The sequence below is a fragment of the Rhea americana genome, unplaced genomic scaffold, assembly GCF_003343005.1.
Source record: "Rhea americana isolate MKP2758 unplaced genomic scaffold, rheAme1 scaffold_102, whole genome shotgun sequence".
Classification (NCBI taxonomy): Eukaryota; Metazoa; Chordata; class Aves; order Rheiformes; family Rheidae; genus Rhea; species Rhea americana.
In genome coordinates, this window is record NW_028185062.1 from 2,070,177 (window position 1) to 2,093,072 (window position 22,896).

The following is a 22,896-nucleotide window of genomic DNA, read 5'->3' on the forward strand; positions in this document are numbered from 1 at the left end:
GGGCTCGGGCGCCGCGGCAGCCTGCGGGCGCCCGGCCGAGCTCCACCCGCGGGGGCGACAGACAGCACCGGCGGAGGCCACGGCCGGCTCGCCCCACCGGCGACGCGTGTCCCACCCCGCCGGGCCGAGGGAGTGGAAGACGGTATCAGCCCTGCTCTCCTCCCCTTCCTCTTACCTAAGCGTCCGCGCAGGGGAGTGACTTGATTTTTCCTTTCCCCCTCTCTCCAGGGGTTGGATTTCACTTCCTGCCCCCCGCGCTCCTTTGTGCCTGCCCGCGCTCCCCGAGGGCTCCCCGCGGGCTGCCCACGGGTGGCGCCGGGGCACACGCCGCGGCCGCGCTCCGCCGCGCCGGAGCCGGGCTCGCCTGCCTGCCTGCCTGCTTAAGGGCAGCCAGCTCTCGGATTTTGTTGCTGCCGCTTTTTAACCGGGTGTCTCTCTCCTCCCCAGCCCCGCCGGGAAGCCCCGGGGGCTCGAGGAGGCGGCGGGGGCCGGCATGGCCGGCGGCAGGCCGGGGCTGCCGGCGGGGCTCTGCGCCGCCCTGGCGCTGCTGGCGGCGGGGGCCTGGGGCGCGGGGCAGGAGCAGGGGCAGGAGGGCCGCCCCTTCGGGGAAGCCTGCCTGGAGCACTTCACCGCGGGCATGCCGGACTTCGTGCTGGACACGGACGCCTCCGTCCAGAACGGAGCCACCTTCTTGTCGTCGCCGCGGGTCCATCGGGGCCGGGACTGCGTGCGGGCCTGCTGCAAGGACCCCGCGTGTAACCTGGCCCTCGTGGAGCAGGGCCCGGGCGCGGGGGAAGACCACATCCGAGGCTGCTTTCTCCTCGGCTGCCTCTACGAGCAGGCTTTCGTGTGCCGCTTCGCCAGGAAGATCGGCTTTCTCAACTACGTGAAGAGGGACGTGTACGATGCCTATCTGGCGATGCAGGAGCGGGGATTTGGTGGTAAGGTGCCAGGAGCGGATCGGTGCAAGCTGGGGCTGCAGCAGCGTTACGGGCCGGCGGCCTCGGCGGGGCAAAGCGGTGTTTAACACGGAGTGTCTGTACGACCCTCCGCTGCAGGGGCCTTCTGTAACCTTGAGCAGCTCGCCTAAGAAAAAAGAAAAGAAAAAAAAAAATCTGCGCCTACGGTTTACCTGTTAGTACATGGAAAGGGAGTCACTGCTTAAACTTTGAAATGGGTGGGGTAAGTGTTTACCAAATGCTGGCAATGTTTTCGGTACTTGACAACGTAGAGAAAAGGTATTGGCTTTCCGCCCGCTCCCCCCAGGTGTTTAAGGCCGGAAAGTGAAATCCTCTAAAATCCGGACAGCGCCGCATTTTAAAGAGCTGCTCTAATCTCTTAATTGCTCAGGGGCAGGAGGCAATCCACTTACCTTTTTCTTTTGCTATAGTCTGAATCTGGTGACAACCGGCCCGGATGGTGAGGCGTCTTGGTATCGCGGTGCTTTTTGGCTTTCCTTACTGCTGCTGTGTGAGGGAGAAGGAGCAACAGACGGGGCTGWTTAAAAATCTTCTGGGCTGGGAGGGGGATTTCTCTCACCCCACATTCTGGGTCTCTTTTCCTTGGTGCAGGACTCTAAAAGATTGCACCTGTGTGTAGAAAACCAGGTGAGAAATAAACTGATCTGTAGCTGGCCACTTGTCATGCACTTTGTGGTCTCCAGAGAAATGCAGTGTGTTCAGAAAAGCTAAAAAAAGTAGTTCTTCCCCTTGCCTCATTCTTTCCTGTTTTGGAGGAGGCTTAGCAAGGCTGGGATATCACTAACTTAATTGTGTCTTTGGTGACTGTAATCTTTGTTGTTGTTGTTTCTRTATGTTGATGCATCAGTAGGCATATTTTGGGGATATTTGAGCACGCCTTGCATGTCACTGGTTTTAGCAGCAGTGTGGCAGCATTTTAAAGTCTTGCAGTAAATCTCTGGCTCATTGTTGCAACAGTCGACTTGCATCTCCTTTCCAGGCTTAAAAACCTTTCCACAGCAGTTGCAGTTAAGAAGGAACCTAGGCCTACATCTCTAGCACATCTCCAGGACTGGAAGTGGCACGCTGGCAGTGATGTGAATTCCTACATGTTTTGCTGTAGGAGGAAAGCAGGATATATCATCTCCACAAGATTAGATTTCACAAGATTAGATTAAAATATAAAGTATTGTTGAGAGATTCAATCTTTTCAGCTCTGTGGACTGGCATCCCTTGTAGCATGACTGCATCCCCTTTCCTCCCTACATGCAGGCCTTGGGAAAGCATCCATGGGCCACTGAGTTTTTTGGCTGCACTGTGATTGCTGTTCCAGGTCTAGCATGTGGCCGCTGTAGGGTAGGCAGTGGGCTAGGCCGAACTGGCCCCAGTGACTAGCTTTGGCAGCCAGAGTGCCAGCTGGAGCATCTCAGGCAGATGTGCAGGTGCTGCCTTRCAAACCAACCTAACACTAATTTGACATATGCTAGGATTGCTGTAGTGAGGAGGAAGACTCAAGAGAGCTTATCAGCAAGAAGTGAAAAACATCCTAGAAATGTTCCGGTAGGAATGCTGCCGAAAGCCTGCTGAGCAGGGCATGGCCCTCCTTGCTCACGTGGGGTTTGCACCACGGATACCGCTGTGGGTGTAGGAAGGGCTCAGTCTCCTCTACACCCCGTGTTTGCATTCCTGGAGGATTCAGGGTGCTTGGCAGATCTCTAGGAGCATAGCAACAGAAAGCAGGAAGTTCACTCCTCCCGTATTTTAGCCACAAAGACAGCGTCTTTGTATCATGTTACCATGTTACTGTGCTGTGATGAGAAATTCGTTTCCCTTCTCTGCTGAACTCTTTAGGCACTGTCTTTTAACTGCTARTGAAAGCTTTCCATTCGCCTTCAACGACATCAAAGGACTGCCAGGAAAACAGGSAAAGGACTATTGCTGTTTAGTAAGCCAGAGCTGAGCTCCATTGTTTTACTGGAGAAACGATCAATAATAAAGAAGTATAAAACAAACTAGACTAGATGATCCCTCCTCCACACTGCAGTTGATTAAACACTTAGAATGCAGATCTTGATTTTTGGTTCAGATCCAAAAAAAAAAAAAAACTCTCAGCCCCCTCTAGCTGGGATATTGGAGCTGGGTCAAAACAGGAGGAACCCAGCACAGAGGAGTAATGGGCTTGTCCTAGCAGGAGGGGCAAGTGCCTCACTTCTGCTGAGTGGGAGACAGGAAAGAATACCAAAGTGTAGGTGGATGCAGGAGCCCAAATTAACAAGCCTCTGGGCATTGACCGTGTCCACCTGGAAGCAATAAGGAAGTTCTGTATCATTTCTGCTTCAGCACCTTTCTAGGATCCTGAGGTGCCAGAGGCAGTGAAATCACTGTTAAAGAATCTGTTTTCAGCACAACAGATTTTCCTCCCAAATATTTATAGGCAAGGAAGATTGGCTTAGATTTGGAATGGAGACAAAACTCTCTAGTCTTCCCACAGTTGTGCTGTATTTCTTAAAACTCCAAGTTCTGTGGCTGTTTTGGAGTATATGTTATTGTCAGCCCCTGGAGACTGAGCTCCAAGGAGCTGGGAGAAAGTTCTACGCTGCTTTATAGTCCCTTTTCTTGATATGCCATGAGTTGTCCTAAGACTCTTTAGGGTATGTTCATTCAACAGCCTCAAGATGTTCTCTGTAATAATGAGAATTAAAAGCACTTTTTTTTGTAGTGATACTGACATTTATGTAGTTTAGCAATCCCAGCAGGTGAGATTAAGCCAAATATTGCAAGACCCACAGTACTACCCCAGGGAGCAGACCTACTGAATTAAAAGATTTATATCTGTTGAAGAGGAGAATAGATAATACTTGAAGAGCACAACTGGGGGCTGCTGAACAGACAGATGTAATCTTGGAATGTTCTCTGAGCCTGATGAGAACAGTTGAAAGCTGGGTGAGTGTTATAGGGGAAGCATTGCGTATGCTTGCCCTGTTYTTGCTTTTCCTTGAGCATCAACACACAGGTTGAAACTGGATACAGGGATAGAGGAGCCCTTGATCTAAGCCAGTGCAGGCAYTCTTGCATTGTTGTGACTGAAGAAAAAATTGTGGATGTTGGCCAAAATGAATGTAAACAATGAAATCCAGACTTTATACGTCATCTAAGTGTATTTTCAATATTCTGGAAAATAAGAACTTCTGCCTCCTGTATAAAATGGTGATGGCAGCTTGGTTGTCTCTTGCCTGTTCCAGCTAATGTACAGCTTGAAGTCTCTAATGATATTGATAAAAGGCACTATCTTCTTAAATCATTTCCCAGGCTGAACTTTGGTGCGAGTTTTTATGCCTTGCTCATTTGGGAGGGGCAGGCTCACCACGCATTTTATTGGCAATAATAGAGTTCAGTGTTTAAGTAACCACTACATTAGCTTATTCTGGGCTAGACAAACCAGTTTGGGGCGTGAAACTGGAAAATAACCTCCCTGAACCTTTGTCCGTTTCTTGAACTGAACCTTTTGTGGTGGTTATGAAATGTGTGGTGACACTATTCCTGTTGAGTTTAGGGCTTGTGAGTGAGGGAAAAAKGAAGTGCTGGAGATCCTGTAGGATTCAGGATGTGGCTGTTCTTGCCAACTGTGGATAGAGATTTGCAGGTTAAAACTTCAGTAATGTATTCAAACTGGAGAGCCCTCCAAACTGTCATCCTTGTTTGAATGTTTGGCCTCACACCAATTTCTGCTCTGCAGTACAACTAAAATGAGCAGGGTTGGGACTATGGTCTGGGCTGAGACAAATRTGGTCACCTGGCCTTCCCTCGGCTGATGCTGATCAGTGCTGAGCTAGCTGAGCAACCTCAAAAGCCCCAGCCCAAACAGGGAGATGGCAGAATTGCAGGTTCAGGACCTGTATCAGATTCATAAACTGATTTATACAGGAAGAGCCCTCAGAGGCCATCTGATCCAAGCCTCTGCTCARAGCAGAGGARAGTGACTTCTAATTGCTGTGAAATTATTTATCACACAAAATTTACTAAAATGCTGCATGTTGTGGCTACTGCAGGTCTTGGCTCTAAAACTATTTAAAAATACTGGAGTAACAAATCGACCTTTACTAAAATGGCACAGTGACCTGCTGGTGACTCTTCTGCCTGTTCAAGTAGATCAAATTGGTTTCTTGCATCCTGAGAAAGGGTGAAAAAAAGATCTGGAAGGAGCAGCAGGCTGAGTTATTCTGAACATATAATCCTTTCAGTCATGCTGTATTGTCACAGAGAGATTAAGATGACCTGCWGTGTGCACTTCTCACAAATTGTTAGAGAAAAAGCCTCTAAAAATTAATGCCGACTGGGAGCCACTTTGTTCTGCCTGAATTGTCTGAAAGTCTGTGTGACTTTATAGTGACTGCCATTTGCTGCCAGTGTGATGAATTCCTACAGAAATGGTACATTGGTCTGTATTTTGCTTTCTCCTAAAGCGTATTGTGTTGCCTTGTTCCCTTCCGCGCCTCTTCAGGCGACTTAACATTGCTTCTGCTGGCACCAACAGCACCTTCCTTCGTTATCCCARCCTGTTGCTGTGGAGGGGGTTATTGGTGTTGATGGGAGAGATCGGAATGAACAGTCCGTGAAAGCTGCTCACTCCTGAGCGACTTCCTTGGAAGCGATGGAAGAGCAGCACTTTAACGTTCGCAGGGCGAGCCGGTGCCCCTCTCTGCCAGTGTCTCGGCTGGGCTTTTCCAGCAGGCAGATTCAGCTGGCTTCTGGCTCCTGAAGTTGCAGAGGCCAATGGACAGTGCTCTGGCGTGCGATTTGGATAGCCTCACCTCTGCTCCTGTCCCTGTTACTGACCTACCCTGCAGCTGTGAGCAGCGACTTTTGTCTCCAGCAAGGTTCAGATCTCATTTGTAAGCTGCTCCTGGAACTGCAGAGAGAAGTGGGTTGTAAGAGCCAGGCAGTGGCAATAAGAAAGCTTTCCAGCTCTTTCTAGTGGCAATTTCAAATCATACTGGCATATTTTTAAGATTGCTTTATAGTCTCAAGGGCTCAGGRTCATGAGCACTGGAATGGAGGAAATCTGATTTTCTGTGAATGCATGTCTCAAGGGTGACAGCCTTAGGTATCTGAGCTCCAGAAGAAATCTTCCCAATCTGGAAGGTTTGCAAAGGCTTTCTTATGTCGGATTTCACTGGTGCCAATATCTTCTGCTAAGCAGGTCCCTAGAGGGGTCTCCCTTCCCACAGAGATGCTTTTGTAGGAATTTAATATCTTTAGACTTCTGTTCCACTGTCAAATTTGGTTCAAGTTTACTAGCRTTAGAGGTGAAGCCAGACAAATCACTGACTGCACAACCCTTAAAAAGAGCTGTAATGGAAAAAAGAAGCAAAAAGCAGCAAAAGAAAACATTTGAATCATCTTTGTTTGGGGGATTTTGTTTCTAAACATTCTGGATTTACTCTTTCAAGCTTTTTCTCCAGCACCATAAGATACTTCCTTTTCCTGTGTATAAATGAAAGCTGAAGTTCTCACTTAATGATGTGACTTTAGGAGCTGRTGTTTTAAAGTATGATGTAGAATGGCATCATAAAGCTTTAATCTCCCTCTTAATTACAGACATTTGCTGAAACTTTCTACAGTCAAAAGCACGTTACAATAAAGGTAATTTKGGGTTTTCAAACTGATTTTCAAAGCAGAAAGAACTGAATGGACAAGCTCCCTTCTAGGGAGCAGTTTATGGATATTCACTCCRTTTCTATGAGCACCTGGTTATGAAGCTTAGGTGGAAAATGACAAATGGCTTCAAAGCGAATGCACCTGTTGAAGGCTGGCAGGAGTGCCAGGAGACCCGCAGTGCCACTAAGGGCTTGATACTCTCAGTCTATAACATAAATACTCCAAAGCTGCTAGGTTTTCTAAAGCGCTGGGAAGGAAGGAGAAACTCAACTCCTCTGAAAATAAAGTCCTCAGTTTCTAGTGAAAGTCCTCCTTGGTAGTCATGTGCACACGCACAAAACCTCTGTTCTTCTGGAGGTGAGCAGTGTCAGAGAATTTTGCTAATCGGAGGTGGGATCTGCAGAAGTAGGTGAAATATGAATCAGAACTGACCTTTTACTTCACTACATAATCCACAACCCAGAGTAGCTAAACTGACCTGCAGTGAAGTGTTTGGTACGTAAATTGTTAATATGCTAAGGGAAAATGCCATTGGGAATTGTCGTGAGTTAATGGCCAGCTTCTGTGGTGCTGAAGAACTGGTTCTTCCCTGAAGTAATTACAGCTGTCTAATAGGCTGAATCTAGCAGGAGGGTGGCTGGGAATGGACCGTGTTTCTCAGTGTCAGGCTCACGGTGTTTGTATGGAAGGAACTGCAGGTACATGACCRTCATCCAGTGCTTGGGAGTGCTGTATACAAGCCGCCCGTGGGGCTCCTTTCCTCTGTTCGTTTGGGAAGCATTGCAGGCTCCAGTCATTCTTTTAGTCTATGGATATTGTCCTCAGCAAGAGCACTTGAAATTAAAACAAAACACCATCTATTTGTTCTACCAGTACTGCTCCCAGCCAAGAGGTGACAGGCTTACTAGGCACTGTTTGGTGTCTAGCAGCAGTCTTTATGTTTTTAGGGTAAAGCAGACTGAGTGGGGATCTGTGACTCTGGCACATAGCCCAGAGCACAGAGCAGCAGGGAGCTCTGTCTCATGGAAAGAGGAAAGCACATCAGGGTGCCCACCTCTGCCCATCTCTACATCACGTGGTATCTCCGTCACAAGCAGAGGGGAACCTCATGTTGTTCAGCAAAGGGAAGTACAGTGTCCTGCACCTAGGGAGGAATAACTCCCTGCACCAGTACAGGCRGGGGGCTGACCTGCTGGAAAGCAGTTTTGTAGAGAAGGMCCTGAGAGTCCTGGTGGACAAGTTGGCCATGAGCCAGCAATAYACCGTTGTGGCCAAGAAGGCCGAGGATATCCTGGGATGCATTATGAAGAGCCGTCTACTCAGCCCTGGTGAGATCGCATCTGGAGTACTGTGTCCAGTTCTGGACTCCCCAACACAAGAGAGATACAAAGCTGCTGGAGAGAGTCCAGCAGAGAGCTACTAAAATGATTAGGGTATTGGAGCATCTCTCCTATGAGGAAAGGCTGAGAGCACTGGGACTGTTCAGCCTGGAGAAGAAAAGATGGAGGGGGATGATCTTGTCAATGTGTATAAGGATATGAAGATATGTTGTAAAGAGAACGGGGCCAGACTCTTTGCAGTGGTGCCCAGTCATAGGATGAGAGGCAATGGGTGCAAACTAAAACACAGCAAGTTCTGTCTGAACATGAGGAAAAACCTCTTTACTGTGAGGATGACAGAGTACTGGATTGTACAGACCCCTCTGGTTGTGCAGAGAGGGTGTGGAATCTCCTTCCTTGGAGATACTCAAAAGCCATCTAGATACAATCCTGAGTAGCGTGCTCTACATGTCCCTGTTTGAGCAAGGGTGGGGGGGACTAGATATCTCCAAAGGTCYCTTCCAATCTCAACCATTCTGTGATTCTGCCCTCTTTCAGTCTAGCTGAGTATTTTCTGTCTATTTTGGTGATTGTTTGTTGAATCTTGGTGTTGCCACTGATGGTGTTGCCACTCAGTGCTTACATAAAATGATGGAATAAGAGATAAAGCTGGTGACAAACTGCAGAGACTACACAGACTGATGTGGTAAATGTAACCGGAAGCCCTGTGGCTGCATAAGCTAGATATGGCTGGCATCCTCGTATAATAAAAATGCAGCCACCTTTGTCTAGCAATGAGGAAGGCAAGCTGCAGRTGTTCAGACAGGGACTAGGCTGTGAGGTAACTTCAGTGATGGTGAACAAATATCCTTTCTGATTCTGCAGCTGACAAGGCTGAGTGCAATGCTTGGATGTACAAAAAAGGAAACGTTTCTTTCACCTGTGACTTTTCTGGTGGCGGGAGCATATTTAAGACCAGGATAGAGTTAATATCTTCATTTGATTCCYCATCAAAAGATATTAGAAAACAGAAGATTCTGAGTGGATATATGGTAACTCAGTCTGGAACACCTTACACAGCCTCTGTCCTACCTAGTGATGGGAGAACTGCAGAGTAACTTGTTTTAAATGTCACTTTTGTTTGTAAATATGCCTTATGTTAAAGAGCTCTTATATTAAGAGTAGCTGTAGCAAGGATCAACAGCTCGGACTTGAATCTAGAAACACTCAAACAGGAGGTAAGGAGCAGGTTTATAACAGCAAAACGAGTTAGCCGCCAGAATAGTTTTCCAAGGGAYTTGGGTTCTAATCCTCTTCTTCAGTCAAAGTTAATAGAACGGTATAATGGTATAATGTTTTATAGCTAGTTTATGAATCACAATTGATACCTTTCCGAAACACTCAGTTTGAACTTGAACACTGAGTGTTGAACTTGGTATAGGAGCTACTAGGTGGAGCGCTATGGTCTGAGCTATGCAGGAAGCCGGTGGTCAGCAATGTTCAGACAAAAAGGAACTGATAGTGTCAYTGTATAGTCTGTTCGTGTTGACACGAGCAGAGATCAGCTTTCATTTCTTGCACCTAACTGTCTGGAAAAGTATTTAATGGAGTGTGGGTGGCTGCTAGTAAGATGATAYGTTGTGCAGCACAAAAATAATGATTCCGTAAATGGCATTTGTATGTATTTTTTAGCACATGTGTCAAACAGTGGGGTGTAAGATGAGATGGGGGAAAGATATTTTCTATCCAAATCTCAGATTGCCTGGTTCTGGGTAAGTATATCAATATAGTGCTTAGAGATCCTGGTAGGAGAGATGAGAGTCATCTCCACATTCTTTAATAGCCCCATGAAGTCATCTTCTATGTGGTGGAGTGGAGATTGCTCTGTGTTGGTGTGACTGTTAGAAGCACAATGCCTTTAGCCACAGAGACACTCTTACAGTGATTCCTGAGGGTAGAAATGGCCAGGTAGCCAAATGGCTCAAAGGCACAGCCAGAAATTACTAAATTAATGAGGGCAGGAGTAAGAGTGTTGATTGCCCGTTGCTTGCTCAGGCTGCAAGAATCACAGCTGTAATAAAGTATTTTCATTTTTGTAACTGAAGTCTGTCTTGACTTAGTCTGGAAAGATCTCCCTCTCCTATCATGAATACAATGACTCAATTCTTCAGCCTCTTACCCAAGCATTGCTCTGCATTTCTTCTCCAGATGATCGTCCTCCGATAGCCCGCACTGGCATGGACATGAAAGTACAGCCAGGTGAGACAGTGTTGCTGAGAGGCATGGAGAGCACGGATGACCATGGGATTGTCAGCTATGAGTGGAAACAGATCCTTGGTGACCCCTCTGTGGAGATGAAGGTAGGAAGCTAAGCGAAGGAAGCAGCTTACTTGGTATAATCTGTGACCTGCACCAGACTGGGCTCTCACAACTGCTGTTTTAGGGGTCACCTTATCCTTCTACCTTGTGCCATTCCACCCAAGAGCTTGTGCTGTTCTCTAAAGGTATGGCACGTTCCCTATGGTTACACCCCTCCTTTATGTGCCCTACTAGAAGGTGATGTTGCTGAGCTTCATCAGGGCTCTGGCTTCCAGCACCACAACGCAATCTTGACCATTCTTTGTCTGTGTCTGTGCAATGCCTGATCTGTCCGTATAAGCGTGTGCATGAGGACAGCAGGTGCAGTGCAAGAACCAGCCCTGCTCCCAGGTCAATATATCAATATATTTCAATGAGAGACCTGCCCTCAGTTTTTCTCTTTTCAACTTTGGTGCATCTCCTCTTAAAGCTCTGAATAACCCAGTCTCAGGTTCTACTTGTCTTTTTCTGGGACTTTTTGCAGGCTTTGTCTCTCTTTAGAATGTAGGTTCATCTTCATATTTTAGCAGAAGCAAAAAGAAGTTTAGCTGAGCTGAAGCAGAAATCATGTCTCCTGACTGGCTCTAAGATCTGTGGAATATGAGCACTGTCTGTCTTATGGCAGTTAAATGTGGATTGTGGCTTTATAGGAGCAAATGGTTTGCTATTAAACCTTCACAAAATGTGTCCTAGAAAGCCTTGGAGCTTGTATAAGTTTCTTGTGGAACCTTTTAGAAGAACCAACAAATGAGTGCATCGGGCCTACAGCTGATTTCAGTGACCAGCAATATACAGATCTAGGGTGCTGAGGGGGCTGTGGAAATCTGGAAGTGCTCCCCTTTCTTTCCCTTCTCCTTCCTGCAACCAAAACAACTTTCAGAAGAAGAGTCCTCTGTTACTAGCATTCCTTCTCTGCTCCTCCTCTTTACTCCTCTACCTCCTGAAATCTGGTGTGGAAGAGTGGGAAATGTTTGAACACAACTGAAGAATATTTCTGTGGAAATATTTTAGAGCAATGCCTAGAGATACCACAATTGCTCTACAGAATCCTCTCTCTCATGAGCAAGTCTGTCTTTGCTCTTTGTATATAGGAATTAAAATTCCTATATTACACTGGCCCATATATGTCATGCCAAATTTACTATTGATCCTTAGTCTTGTGCTACTATCTCCATTAAAATGATTTGTAGTCATACTGTGTTCTCTAGAAACATAACCCAAAAGGCAGAGATAGCATGGAAATGGAGGTTTAGTGTTGCTAGCAAAGATAGGGAAAATGTACCAATAATACCAAAGCTTTCTATTCTGACACAGTAATTTCTTTTAGAAACCTCTCAGCAAGCAAAGCAATATTCATTGCATCTCCATCTTTAAAACTAAATATATTGTCACATTCAAAATGAAGGAGAATGTTATCTGCTAAATRAATTATTTATGATGTTTTCCATTTTTAAGAAATTAAAATTAAAACTGCAGATATTTTAATCTTTTCCAAAGACTGCTTTATTTTTCCAGGTGCTTTCAAAACTTGTCAAAATGCGGAATTTCTGTTAAGGCTTRTGGGATTACTTCTTTTCCCTATTCTAGCTGAGCACTAGCGGTCAGAACCCAGCCCACAGATCTGGGGGAGGTTGCATGGCAGTGAGATATTTTTAATATCAGACTTCTACTTGAAGATTTCCAGCCAACCTTCTTTTCAGCTAATACAGCAGAAGCACAAGCCTTTCATGACTACTCTCCCCCCTTGTTAGATGTTCCTCTGCGTAAGCTCTCTTTTGCATTCTCAGAAACAGGAAGAAGATCAGGTGGAAGTTTCCAACCTACAGGTTGGGACTTACGTCTTCCAGCTTACTGTCATGGACACTGCGCACCAGCAGGATTTCACCAACATCACCATCATGGTGCTGAATTCTGAGCAGACTGAAGGTGAGCCCAACCTCACAGCCATTCAGCTGGAGTCTCTGGCAAAACTCTGCCCCAAAGTTGAGAGCTGCTCTGGCATTACCAGGCCTCTGCTGAGAAGGGGTAAATGGGAAAAGAGCATGAATGGGAGACAAGACTTGCATGTCAGTTTTTTTCCAGTAAAAAACGGTACCTGAACAGTAGCAGAAGAAGACCTCTGTATTCATGAGGTCTATTTTAGGGTTTCCGCATCCTCTTGCAGAAGCCTGCAATAATCTGATTGTCTCTGCAGGCCATTGCCATCTGCTGGGTGACACCAGAGTGGCTGAAGGCTGGAATGCAGCTGAGGGCGTAAGAGAGAAAGAGAACCCAAAATGTTGTGTTTACTCCATGGTTTGCTGTGAAGGCCCTAATTCCCTTAGCCTGCAGTACAGGTGGAGCTATGAGTGTGATGTTCAAAGTGTCTCAGGCTTTATCTAGATTTTGTGCTTCAGAAGGCTTTATTAGTGATCAAAATGTTCAGCGTTACAAGTTCACTGGGGGGGAAGGAGCTTTTAGGCAAACAGCTGACACGTAGCTAAGTAGAAAATTCTCTTCCTTTGCCTCAGGTATCATAAAAATATAAAAGCAGCCATGTCAGGTCACTCAAAAGGTCTATCTGAAATCTAGTATGCTGCATCCAACTGTGTCCAGCGTTTGATACTTTGGAAAGACTACCAGAATATGACATGCTTTGAGTATCTCCTTAGTATGCTTTGCCAGTTTCCCAACAATATGAGCTGGAAGATTTTTTTGTGTGTGAAAGATGGTTTTCTTTGTGTTTAATAGCCATGACTGAATCCCTTTTTTGAACTCATGTAATATTCTGGCAACAGCAACACCCTGAAGCAAGGAGTTTTATAACTTAACTACGTGCTATGTGGAGAAATAGCTCCTTTTGTGTTTCCACTTGCTAATAAGAAACCATGTATCATCACTCCCTACTGACCTCTTCCTTGCTACTCAGGATTTTATAAATCTTTCAGTCAGGTATCCATTCTGTTAAGGTGCTATCCTCTGCAGAATTTTTTCCTTTGTATATGTGAATATAAAGCAAACTAATCAGACCTTTCTATRTTAACTTTCTCGATAGAGCACTGTTTGACTCCTAAGAAGGTGGGTCGGTGTCGAGGGTCTTTTCCACGTTGGTTTTACAACCCAAGTCTTCAGCAGTGTGAGCAGTTTGTTTTTGGCGGCTGCAAACCCAACAAAAATAACTACTTACAGGAAGAGGAGTGTAAAYTTGCCTGCAAAAATGTTAAAGGTGAGTCTGTTTCAAAAATGAACCACTTCCTTCACACAGGACTGGTGATCCTATGGGCAGATATTTTAGCTTCTTGGCTGGCAGCTGGAATTTGAGTTAGGAGACCTGAGGAAACCAGGTTAATTAGTGATGGGGAGTACTGCACTGCCAAGGTATCTGACCCAGCTTCTGGAGCACTGCTCTCCTGTCTGCCAGTCARTGTGAAGTATTATAATAGATGATATTATAGTGTCTCTATCCAGGCTAGACAGTGGCAGGAAACAGGTTCATCCTGCTTGCAGGATGCATTCAGAACTGGGTGTCCATGGTGTATCTCTTGCCACAGAAATTTTCACAGAATCTTTGTGCCACCTCCTGAATCTGCATTCAGAGGCTGATGTTGTGTTGTGGGAGAGTCAGATGTACCTTCACTTCTTGCTTTTCACCCTTCATTTAATCTTTTCCCTTGGTCCACTCATAGCTGTGCCTGAGAATGGCTTAGCACTGCCTCAGATAAATGGGCTGAGCATCTACCAGTCTCCTTTGAGGTGTACAGTTTAAGGTGGCAACAAAAGGTTTCAAACAGAAGGACTTTTCAGGAAGAGTCTAGCTAGTGGTAAGAGCCTTGCCCTGTCCTTCTCCAGTCCTGCCTCACACAGGTATTGCTCATGTGGGGTTCTCTGGWCAGGGAAATTTGTGTTTCTACTGTGTATACTTCTGTTTCAGGAAAAAAAAAAAACGCATTTCTTAAATGAGACATCAAGGCAGTCTAAAGCTGATCCTGAGCTGACAACATAATATAATGATAATTTTATTTATTTTTCCTCTTGTCTCTTCAGGTTCTGTTGGTGGGCGACAAGAGCCAGGTAAGCCTCCTGTACCACCATGTAATCCTGCTGTAATCTCAGACTCAGTTTCTCATGTCCATTTCCATGGCTCTTTGACTAGCATTCAACATGGAAAGCAAGGCACTGGAGACTGATTTCTCTACCACACCTCTCACTTTCAAGTCATAGGATAATTCAGGTTGGAAAATACTTCTGAAGGTCATCTGGTCTAACCCACTGCTGAAAGGAGGGCTGGTAGTGGATCATGTGAGGTTGCTCAGGACTGCATCCAGTCCAGCTTTGAGGAGGCTGAGATTTCAGCAACTGAGGAAGGAGATTCTRCAATCTCTCTGGGCAACCTGTGCCATTGTTTGACCACTCTTACGATTTTTTTTCCTARTATCAAATCAGAATTTCCCTTGTTGCAAATTGTATCCGTTGCCTCTCATCCTGTTCTTGCACACCTCTGAAAAAAGTCTGGCTCTGTCTTCTCCAGAGCCTCACATTAGGTCACGTGCTCCAGCTGCTTGGTGAGTCTCTGTTGGGTTCATTCCAGTATACCAACATCTTTCATATACTGGGGAGCCCAGAAATGGGTACAGTATTCAGCACTTCAGACAGTATCTGGAATAGAAGGGAGTAATTACTTATCTCTGCTGGCTAACAGCCCAGAATGCAGTTGGCCTTCATTGCCACAGGAGCTCACCGCTGATTCAGATTCAACTTGTCCATCCTGACCCCTGGGTCTTTTTCTGCGGAATTGCTTTCTAGCCCATTGGTGCCTGCACTGTTGCATGGAGTTGTTCCGTCTCAGGTGTGGGACTTCTAATTTGCTCCTTAGTCTTTCCATTTGCTTTTGCACTCTGTGAGGCATTTCTCAAGTCTGCCAAGGCCTCTCTGCGTGGCAGCTCTTCCCTGCAGAATATTAGCTGCTCCTGTCCATTCAGTATCATTCATAAACGTGTGAGGGTGCACTCCATCCTCTCATCCAGAAGAGTTTGCTCCATAATTTTCCTAGGGGTTGAGGTTCAGCTGACCTGCCTGTCATCCATCCATCAGGAACCTCCCTTGATCACTACAGCCTTTCAAAGATGATAGAGAACAGCCTTTCAATGACATCAGCCATCTCTCTCAGCACTCTTGGATGCTGCCCATGCCACCTCATGGACTTATATGTGTCCCTGGTCTTTAACATGATCTTCCTCTACTGTGGGCAACTCTTCACCGGCCAGAGTTTACAAATGGGCCAGGAACCTGGGAGGCATGAGGGCAGACCTTCCCTGTAAAGACTGAGGCAAATATGGCATTGAGTACCTCAGTTTCTTCTGTGTCCTTTGTCACCATGTCCCCAGCCCCACAGAGGAGCAGGCATATGATTTCCTAGCCTTTCTTATGCAATTAATGTATCTGTGGAAAACCTTCATGTTGCAYTTCTCATCCCTTGCTAGTTTCCACTCCAGCTGAGCTTTGGCTTTCTTAATTCGATCCCTGCATAGTTGGCTAATGTCTCCATATTCCTCCTGGGTAGCTTATTCCTGCCTCCACCCTCTGTATACATCCTTTTTTGGGAGRGTGCATGGCTGTTCCCAAAGCAATGCTTTGCTTATAAACAAGAAATGCTTTCTTTTTTCTTCAGAATGACACTGAAGAGAGATCTTATCCAATCTGCCTTTTTTCTTGTTTGCCAATCCTTTATGAAGCATCTGTGTGGCAGGGCAAAGTAATATATTTTAATGAACTGTCTGAACTGTTTTTGATGCAGTATGCGATGGGAACTGTCAGCCCCCCACCTTCAGATGCAAGGACGGCTGTTGCATTGACGCCTATCTGGAGTGTGACGAAACTCTAGACTGTGCTGATGGATCAGACGAGATGTATTGTGAACAATGTAAGTACTTCAAATTCTGACTTAGAAACCAGTGTCTGTGCAGAAGTGAGTGCAATGTGAGTTATAGCTACTGACTCAATGCTTTCTGTTGCCTTCTGTTCTCATCTCCTTACTCTGTATTACTGCTTTCCACAGTATTATCTTATTTTCAGATTCTGCCATCTCCCTTATCCCTGCTGACTGCAAGAGCTGGTCCTGCTTCTGGGATATTTCCTGCCTCTTGAATACTCTTCCCTGCTCTTCTCCACATCTGTGTGCAAGTCTTCAGAGCCTGTACTCTCCTCTTCTTCCAATACTTTATCTCTGAATGACCTTACTTGGTCTCCTCGGGCTTGGAGGTGACGAAACTGTGCATTCTCCCAGTCCATTAAGTGTCACATCTTACTGTCCACTTAACATCCTCATGTTATGCTACCGTATGTTACGCCATGCAGGACGGGGAGGGTTCAGCCTTTCTAGGCTGCGAGCATGTGACTATAGTGATATGACACTAGAGCTTACTCATACTTCTGGAGTGATACTGATTTCCTCACTTTTTTTTTATTGGAAAAAGCTAAGAAAGCAGCCTGTGTTTTCCTTACCTTTCCTTAGATTCCTCTGTATTTGTGGAACTACAACTGAGAATAATTCCTGAGAATAATTACATTTTATTTTCCTGTGTTCTTCTCATAGCTTTGAGATATCTAAGAACCTCAATTTATAGCTCCCTTTCCCTGGCTTATAATAGCAAAAGTATCAGCAGGAAAGCCCTTTCTGCTCATATTTGTATGGATAGAGAAATCTTTTTGTATTTAGCTGGGGAAAGTAGTTTTAACCCAAAATGTTTCTCTTGCAGATGCTCGTGAGTTCMATAGACTGCAGAAAATCAATATCACAAATAAAAAGGGTAGGTACTGCCAAGAGCATTTAGGCTGACATCTGCAATTTTTTGCCTTATTCTCCAGTCTGTTGTTCTAAGGTAAAACTGCTTCCCTGTCTAATTAGAAAAATAGGTGTAGTATCTAGACAGTCCCAGTGGTTATAGCTGCATTAAAAKTGGTCAAAGACCTGTTCTCTGACCTTGAGGACAGCTGTTTATAGCCAGGCTCTCACTCATAYGTTTAAACATTTTCTACCCAGGTGGCCTCATCCATATTGCCTGCTGGGCACAGTACCTGGCCTGTACTGTATCCTGCAGCAAGCCTAGCACTGTTTGGGAAATAGCATAGACCAAGGCAGTATGGAGGATGTAGCACTTGCATAATGTGGGTGATCATACACCAGTACTTGATCCCATGCCYTTCCCCTGCTTATACCAGTATAGACACTGGCAGTGCCACTGGGGTAAAAGAGCATATTGCAAGTCAGCTTAAATGCAGCTTGCTTGTAGTGAAGACCCTAACCAGACTGGTTTCTTAGGCACCATCAGTCATGCTTCACCTGTATTCCTTATTTTCCACCATGTGTCCAGGCTCTTCAAGTTACTGTTTCCCTTCTGCCTCCCTATGGAAGGCAGATCGTTTCTTCAGGGGACTGAATTCAAGGTCTGGTGTGACTGCACACTCTGATGTTTCTGTTTCCTAGTTACTGGTCAGGTTAACAGGCAGATGTCAGCTACACTTGGCAATGCCCAGTTTTAAACAGTTGGCAACTGGCCAGTGGGAACCTGAGGGACACTAGTCTAACCATGGGTTCTCTGTTCCAGTGGCACTTTTGCTTTTCTAGAGCAAACAGAAAATGTTGCAGCTCTGGGAACACACAACTTGGGCTAGAACAGCTCTCTTGATTTGCCAGGTCACTGTGTGGATTTGCCCGATACTGGACTGTGCACGGAGAGCATCCCACGCTGGTACTACAACCCATTTGCTGAGAAATGTGACCGCTTCACCTATGGGGGMTGTGACGGTAACCAGAACAACTTTGGAGAAGAGGAGGAGTGCATGAAATCATGTGCAGGCATCACAAGTAAGCAGGCACAGTCAGGGCTAGAGCATTGAAAATCCCATCTGATTAAATTCTATGATGCCAAAGAGGCAGAARCTTGGGAGCCTTCAGACAAAACAGCTCTGTTCTCTAAGCCTGGCCCTGCCCCACAGCATTCTTCAACATGACTAAWAGCTTAAGGAGACAGTGTGTGTACACAGTATCTTTCTGCAATGCAGCTTGCTTGCCATATTGCAGAGCTGGAAAAATGTTTTGGATGTTGATGCTGAAAAAGGTATAAAGAGTGACAAAATTAACTGGAGTTATGGGATGGTTTCTCTAAAGAGAATCTAACTTTCTAGCTTGGCTCCAGTTCTCCCTAAATGGGAGGGAAGGAAGAGAGGTGAGAAGCAGAGGTGTTTGCCAGTAGCTAGAGGAGGTGAGTAGGGAACTACTCTTTACTGTTCTTTGAAATGCAAGAAAATCCTTAATGACAGGAATTAAGCAGCAACTTTAAACAGGAGGGAAGGCTCTTACAGTGTAGAGATCTGTAGGTGCTCCTGGGAAAGCCAGCAGCAGCAGTGGGAGGAATCTGGCCAAAGCATATCCAAGTGAAGCAACCTGTTGCTACTCTTCTGAAGCACCAAGCTTAACTATACTGTGCTTCCCTGGCCTTCTCRGAGAGCTCAGTACCACGGCTGTTAAAAAACATGTTCTATATGTTCAGTCACAACAGAGTACAGGAAGTATGTTCCTAAAAAGCCTGTCTTATTCCTTGTTCTCATTCTTCTTTGTAAAGCTCATTGTTTTTGTTTTTTTTCTTTTTTCTTTTTTTCCTCTCTGCTCCCTGTTCAGAAGCAGATGTCATTGGCCGGAGATGGGAATCATTTGAGCACCAAAGTGCTAGCTTAAGTGAGTAACAGTTCTTCCTATAGAGACTGTTTATTACTTTTACTCTGTCCTGAAAAATATTTTGCCTTTTCTGAAAAATAATATCCTTTTCCCTACCCCTGCATTTTTAAGCTGAGGGAACAGTGTGGGATTTATGGGACACTAGCAGTGGCTAAAGAGACACTTCTGAGGACTGTTCATCTGTGGTCTGATTTCTTCTTTGCCTGTGACTCAGAAGCTCATAGCAGAGGCCTCTGGTTCTCTTCCATCAACACTTGCATGACTACTCGGGTGTTCAAAGTCAAAAAAAATAGTGGGAAGATTTTTTTCTAAGGGTCATGTTTACCTAAGGACCAATTACTTCTTCAAAAGACAAGGCACAGGTGAATGCGAAGAATARTGAGTGCTAGACTGTGGGAGAAATCTGGTGACCATAAAACACCTACCTACGTATGAAAATAACAACAAAGCCAACAATTTACAAGATTTACAAGAATAACATGCACATTAACCTTGGTGTCCTTTCAGCACAGAATTGTAGCATCTCTTTCTTCACTAAAGCAGTCTTGATATTTTACATTTCTGTTCAGGCTGCAGAGATTTAACCCTCTGATTCACCCCAGCTCTCAAACACATCATGTCTGACTCTCTCTCCACTGATGACATARGAGTTTGGTCAGCATGGTAGAAGACTGCCGACTTGCATTTGCTCACAGCACAGCTATGAGCTCTTTCACCTTAGCATGCCCCACTGCACCTAATCAATCCACCATACTCTCACTCAAACAACATTATCCGATCCAGACAGTGTTCTCTGCAGCCAGCTCTCTGGGGGCTCCCAGTTAATGCATGAAGCAATGCCAGTGTTGGAAAAGAGTTTGATATCGRTATGGATGTCAAGTGGCCAAGTCTGCAGAAGTCACCAACTAGCCTTTAGAGGGCATAGTGCAGCTGAGAAATGATGGGAACTGTAATTTGGAAGAGAGAAGCCTGGTATACCCTGGCCAGACTCAGGCCATGCAATTGTCGTCTTCTTTGCTCAGGTTTGCATTCATCACCTTCTCTTTGCCAGCATAGCTTCTTGAGCAGTGTTTTTGCTTCCTTCTCTCTGACCATGTGTGCTGCTTTAGGGCTGGTGGAGCGGCCCTTCTAATGTGTGTGCATTTATCTCCTGCAGGTGCCTTTGAGGTGGTGATCGCTGTGCTCCTTGGGATCTGCATCATGATAGTCCTGGTGATCATTGGCTACTTCTTCCTCAAGAGAAGGAGGAAGAATAGCAGACACCGTCAGCCAGCCACTGCTACCAACTCAACTGTCTCCACCACAGAGGACACTACGCACCTCTTTTACAATGGTGCCACCAAACCAGTCTGACCTACAATGTCTCTCTCTTTCTGGCCCAGCACTGGGACACTCCCAAGAACTTTTGGAGTTTTGTCTTTAAATACAGACTTGCACCTGAAGGACTTTTTTTTGTTAGATGTTTGTAGCATGAGGCCAAGATCTAGCCATGATTTGGCAGTACTACTGATTGTGATTGGCCTGGATAACTGGCTGCTCTAGAAACTGAGAATTTGGGAGCATTTTGATGCTCTCTGTCTGTCCCTTCCCAGCTTCAAGCAATCCAGTGACAACTCTGAGTGACATTGTTCTTCCTCCTCAAACCTGGAGCAGAACTCAGCTGTATTACTGAAGGACCCTGGGACTGAATTTGTGTAGCATTCATATTTGTGAAAGGTACAACCTCACCATAGCCATCAATTTTTATTTGTGCAGTGCCACTTTCTTCTACCCGACCTCTTATTTTCCTCTGTTTTCCCTAGACCTTTGCAAGATAGCCTTGCCTTCCACTAGTCTTTGTGGTCATGGTGAGTGAGTGAGTCTCTTGTTGTGCTTCACATAACCAGCTATTCTGAGAGCTCTGTGACACCCTCAAGTGATTTTTGTTCCTGAGATGGAAGGAAACAGGGAAACTTCTGTTTTGATCAATAGATTTTGTTTTTAACAGAAAAGTGCACCTAGATTTTTTTTTCTTTTCTTTTCTTGGCATGGCTGCATGTTACAGCCACCATTTTCTCTTCATGAGTTGCCCTGTGCTTTTTCAGTGTTCAGTCAAACCTTGAATATGTTGACAAAATATCTATTTATTCTTTATTCTTAAGTGAAATGAAAGGAAATGTTCCCACTTTTCTAGTTAATAGTAAGAGGAGAGTGGAAGGACCCAGCTCCCTCAGAGCCAGTCACATCTCTGCTGCTGCTGTGCCAGGCAGTGATGCCCCGTGCTCCTGAAGAGGCTGCCTGGAAACATCCTGTCAAAGATCWGCTTGGGGTTTGCAGCTGGGAAGTTTCCTCTGAGGGAGGAAAAGAAGGAGAGGCTGTGGGGGAGAAGCACAGTGAAGGAAGAAGAGGCAAGGAGGAACTCGAGGGCGATGGCACATGCCTCAGGGCAGCATCTGAAGGGCAGCATGGAGCTGTGCCGGGGCGCTGAAGCTGCTCCGTGGCCCTGGCTTTGCTGCTGAGTGGGGCTGGGGGCTGCAGCTCCCTGTGCTGTCGCTCTTGGTTTGCTTGTGTTTCCACCRAGCACACTGCTGCTGCCCTGTGACCTGGTATCTTCCACCCCAGGGGCTCCCACCTCAGACAGGGGCTTCCTCGCTCCTGCTGTCCTCTCCCTTCTGGTGCAAGGTGAGACCAGCTCCTGGAGGTCCAAAGTTAATCCCAGGCYAAGAGGCAGTGTGTGAACGCGCCCCCCCCCCCATCTGCGAGGTCCTGTATGTTCACTAGTAAGCAGGGTGCTCCCCGGTTTTGTACTGCTGTTTTTCCAGAGCCCAGGCTTGTGTCTCTGGGAGCYGAAGACTTCTGTCAGGGGCAGAAGCTGCCATTTCCAAAGTGCCTGGTAAGCTTTGTTCAGTGAGGGATTTGCATCGACCCCAAATTTCCTGCACTTGCTGCTCTTAGAAAACTCCTGCCACAAAGAGAGAGGAAAGCCGTGTGTGTGTGTGTGTGTGTGTGTGTGTGTGTGCGCGCGCGCGTGTGCACATGTGTCTGTGTTTATGCACAGTGTAAGAAAGCATAAGGATGTGTGCAGATTTGAGTTTAAATATCCAGACCGTGATGCATGGCCTTTCAAAGCCCAGGGTGGAGCGGCTCGGGAAGGCTGTGGTGAAGCCGTGCCCTCTTCTGCAGCAGGGCAGAGCTCAGATCCTCTCCCGTGCAGCTCCAGGAGAGCTGCCTCTTTAGGCTGATGCCTGGGCTGGAGGGGGAGAAACAACTACCTGCAGACCACTGGCAGTCTGACTGCATGCTTCTCCCCTTCACCGTGCTCATGGAAATCTGCCTCAGTACCCCTGAGGCCAGTGAGATACTCCATGGCTTTTTTTGGTCTGTCTAGTGTTGTTTCTGTCATTTCGTCAATTTCCTTTTTTTTTTTTCTCCTCACAGCCCATTATGGCCTATGTGATAAGCCTAAAATCTTGATTTATTTTTTGTGCATTCACTCTGATAATACAAGTTGTAACAAAACTGAATTGTTTGTCTTATCTGACTTGGGAGTGGTGTCTGAGAAGCAGTGACCTTCAAAGGGGAGAAGGTATGGTTCCCATGCATGCTGCCTCACACTCTTTTGTCTGTTCAGACTGCAGTAGCTCAGGGAAGAGTGTTCAGGTGTTTCTGCTGCAGCGACCCTGCCCTTTGGGGAGAGCTGGGTGTGGGGAGACAGAACACGGACTGGTGAATGCAGCACTTTTGGTTAATTGGAGAGAGCATTAGTGCATGAGGAGTACTGGGAGTGACATCGTTACCCACTAAGTCAGGGAGAGAGCAAAGAAGGGTGTAACCTGAAACTGGGTTCCAGCTGGTCAGACTGGTTTGGATTTGGGTCTGAAACCAAAAGCAGACACTATACTTCAAACAA

The 22,896-nt window shown here is 46.0% G+C and overlaps 1 protein-coding gene across 1 annotated transcript; it reads left to right on the top strand.

Moving 5' to 3' along the window:
* Window positions 1-384: 384 nt before the first annotated feature.
* On the top strand, window positions 385-22,505 carry SPINT1 (serine peptidase inhibitor, Kunitz type 1). Its single transcript, XM_085306503.1, has 10 exons — window positions 385-941; window positions 10,145-10,296; window positions 12,082-12,220; window positions 13,329-13,499; window positions 14,318-14,344; window positions 16,068-16,193; window positions 17,029-17,079; window positions 17,967-18,137; window positions 18,951-19,007; window positions 20,164-22,505. Exons 1-10 carry the CDS (start codon window positions 494-496, stop codon window positions 20,358-20,360), a joined length of 1,539 nt encoding a protein of 512 aa, XP_085162629.1. The 5' UTR covers window positions 385-493; the 3' UTR covers window positions 20,361-22,505.
* Window positions 22,506-22,896: the final 391 nt, after the last annotated feature.